General features: G+C 68.5%; 1 protein-coding gene across 1 annotated transcript in view; it reads right to left on the reverse strand.

The window, feature by feature from the left end:
- Positions 1 to 1830: 1830 nt before the first annotated feature.
- Positions 1831 to 2500, reverse strand: part of LOC121432243 (basic proline-rich protein-like) — an 825-nt gene continuing 155 nt past the window's right edge. Inside the window, exon 1 of the mRNA XM_041630097.1 lies at positions 1831 to 2500. This exon is cut by the window's right edge and continues 155 nt beyond it. Coding sequence (XP_041486031.1) covers positions 1831 to 2500 — 670 coding nt within the window.

The following is a 2500-nucleotide window of genomic DNA, read 5'->3' on the forward strand; positions in this document are numbered from 1 at the left end:
AGGTAGGGGCCAGGCACCCGCTATTCCTCTCCGACGTGTGCTGGGGCTCTTGAGCGACTGCCAGCCCACCTCCAGTCGGCCAGGGTCCCGTACCTTCAGACCAGGCATCCGCTCTTCAACTCCGAGGTGGGCAGCGGCTCTTGAGCGACAGCCAGCCCACAAGGAGGCCGACAGGCCCCCTCAGGTCGAGGCCAGGCATCCGCACTTCCCCTCCGAGGACGGCAGGGGCTTTTGAGCGACAGACAGCCCAACAGCAGTGGGCCAGGGTGCCGTATCTCCAGACCAGGCATCCGCTCGTCAACTCCGAGGTTGGCAGGGGCTCCTGGGCCACAGGCAGCCCACCTCCAGTCGGCCAGGGCCCCGTAGGTCGACGCCAGGCACCCGCTCGTCAACTCCGAGATGGGCAGGGGCTTTGGAGCGGCACACAACCCAACACCAGTGGGCCAGGGTGCCGTACCTCCAGACCAGGCATCCGCTCGTCAACTCCGAGGTCTGCTGGGGCTTTTGAGCGACAGCCAGCCCACCTCCAGTCGGCCAGGGCCCCGTACCTCGAGGCAAGGCACCCGCTCGTCAACTCCGAGGTCGGCTGGGGCCTTTGATCGAGACACAGCCCCACAGCAGACGGCCAGGGTCCCGTATCTCCAGACCAGGCATCCGCTCGTCAACTCCGACGTGTGCTGGGGCTCTTCAGCGAGACATAGCCCCACAAGGAGGCCGACAGGCCCCCTCAGGTCGAGGCCAGGCACCCGCTATTCAACTCCGACGTGTGCCGGGGCTTTTGAGCGACTGCCAGCCCAACAGCAGTCGGCCAGGGTCGCGTAGGTACAGGCCAGGCATCCGCTCGTCAACTCCGAGGTGGGCAGGGGCTTTTCAGCGACAGCCTGTCCAACTCCAGTCGGCCAGGGTCCCGTACCTCGAGGCCAGGCACTCGCTTTTCCTCTCAGACGTCTGCAGGGGCTTTTGAGCGGCACACAGCCCACCTCCAGTCCGACAGCCAGCCGTAGGTCGAGGGCAGGCATCCGCTCGTCAACTCCGAGGTCTGCTGGGGCTTTTGAGCGACAGCCAGCCCACCTCCAGTCGGCCAGGGCCCCGCTCCTCGAGGCAAGGCACCCGCTGGTCAACTCCGACGTGTGCTGGGGCTTTGGAGCGAGACACAGCCCAACAGCAGTGGGCCAGGGTGCCGTATCTCCAGACCAGGCATCCGCTCGTCAACTCCGAGGTGGGCAGGGGCTCCTGGGCGACAGCCAGCCCACCTCCAGACGGCCAGGGCCCCGTAGGTCGAGGCCGGGCACTCGCAAAACCTTTCCTAGATCGGCAGCGGCTCTTGAGCGAGACACAGCCCACAAGGAGGCCGACAGGCCCCCTCGGGTCGACGCCAGGCACCCGCTCGTCAACTCGGAGGTTGGCAGGGGCTCCTGGGCGACAGGCAGCCCAAGACCAGAGGGCCAGGGCCCCGTGGGTCGACGCCAGGCACCCGCCCCACCTCTCCGACGTTTTCAGGGGCTTTGGAGCGAGACACAGCCCACGACCAGACGGCCAGGGCCCCGGAGGCAGGTCCATGGAATCCGGCTCTGCCTGCCGGGGGCTTCTTCTTTTAAACCCGCTTGTCTTCTTATTCCGACAGGATGTCCAGGCCGCCAGCCCTCCGTGCGTCGAGGCCAGGGCGTCGCTCTTGAGTTGTTGGCGGCCTGAGAGCGGGAGACACCCGAGCAGCAGGTCCATGGAATTGGACTCCGTCTGCCGGGGGCTTTTTCATTTGTCTATTTTTTAACCCCTCCATTTTCTATGTCGACAGGAGACAGGATGTCCATGCCAAGCCGACACTCCCGCTTAACCCACCCTGGAGTTTGCAGGCGATTCCGACCGGCGGATCTCGACGCAGCGGGCCGACAGCGCCCCGCCTGCCGAGCCCAGCCTCCCGCCCGCCATCCCTGGATTTTGCAGGCGATTCTGACCGGCGGATCTCGAGGCAGCGGGGGAAGGGGCCGGGGGTCCGCCCGGCGGAGCGTTTCCCCCGAGAACGGGGTCATCCGGGGGCGGAGGGTCCCCGGCGTGGGCACCATCGGATCCGCCGTCCTCGGTTTGCCCGGGGCGGGCCGGGCCCCCCGCCGCCGCGCCGTCGGGTCGTCCGGCGTCGCCCTCGATGGCGAATTTCCCATTGACTCGCGTGTTGTACGCGGTGTGTCTGGGGAGGGGTCTTTCGACCTGCGGCCAGGGGGTCTGGCGGGGACGCAGGGTCCTCGGCGTGGGCGCCATCGGACTCGCCGTCCCCGGTTTGCCCAAGGTGGGCCGGGTGCCGGGGCGGCCGGGGCCCGTCCTCGGATCTTCCACGGGCGGGCCGGGCCGGCAGCGGCACCCTCCTCGACCGGGCGGCTGGGCTCGGCCGACTCGGAGCCGGGCGTCCGCTGGGGGGACTTTTTGCCGCGGGGGCGGGGTCGTCCGGGGGCGCAGGGTCCCCGGCGTGGGCGCCATCGGACTCGCCGTCCGGGGTTTGCCCAAG

Source organism: Lytechinus variegatus, chromosome 18, assembly GCF_018143015.1.
Source record: "Lytechinus variegatus isolate NC3 chromosome 18, Lvar_3.0, whole genome shotgun sequence".
Taxonomy (NCBI): domain Eukaryota; kingdom Metazoa; phylum Echinodermata; class Echinoidea; order Temnopleuroida; family Toxopneustidae; genus Lytechinus; species Lytechinus variegatus.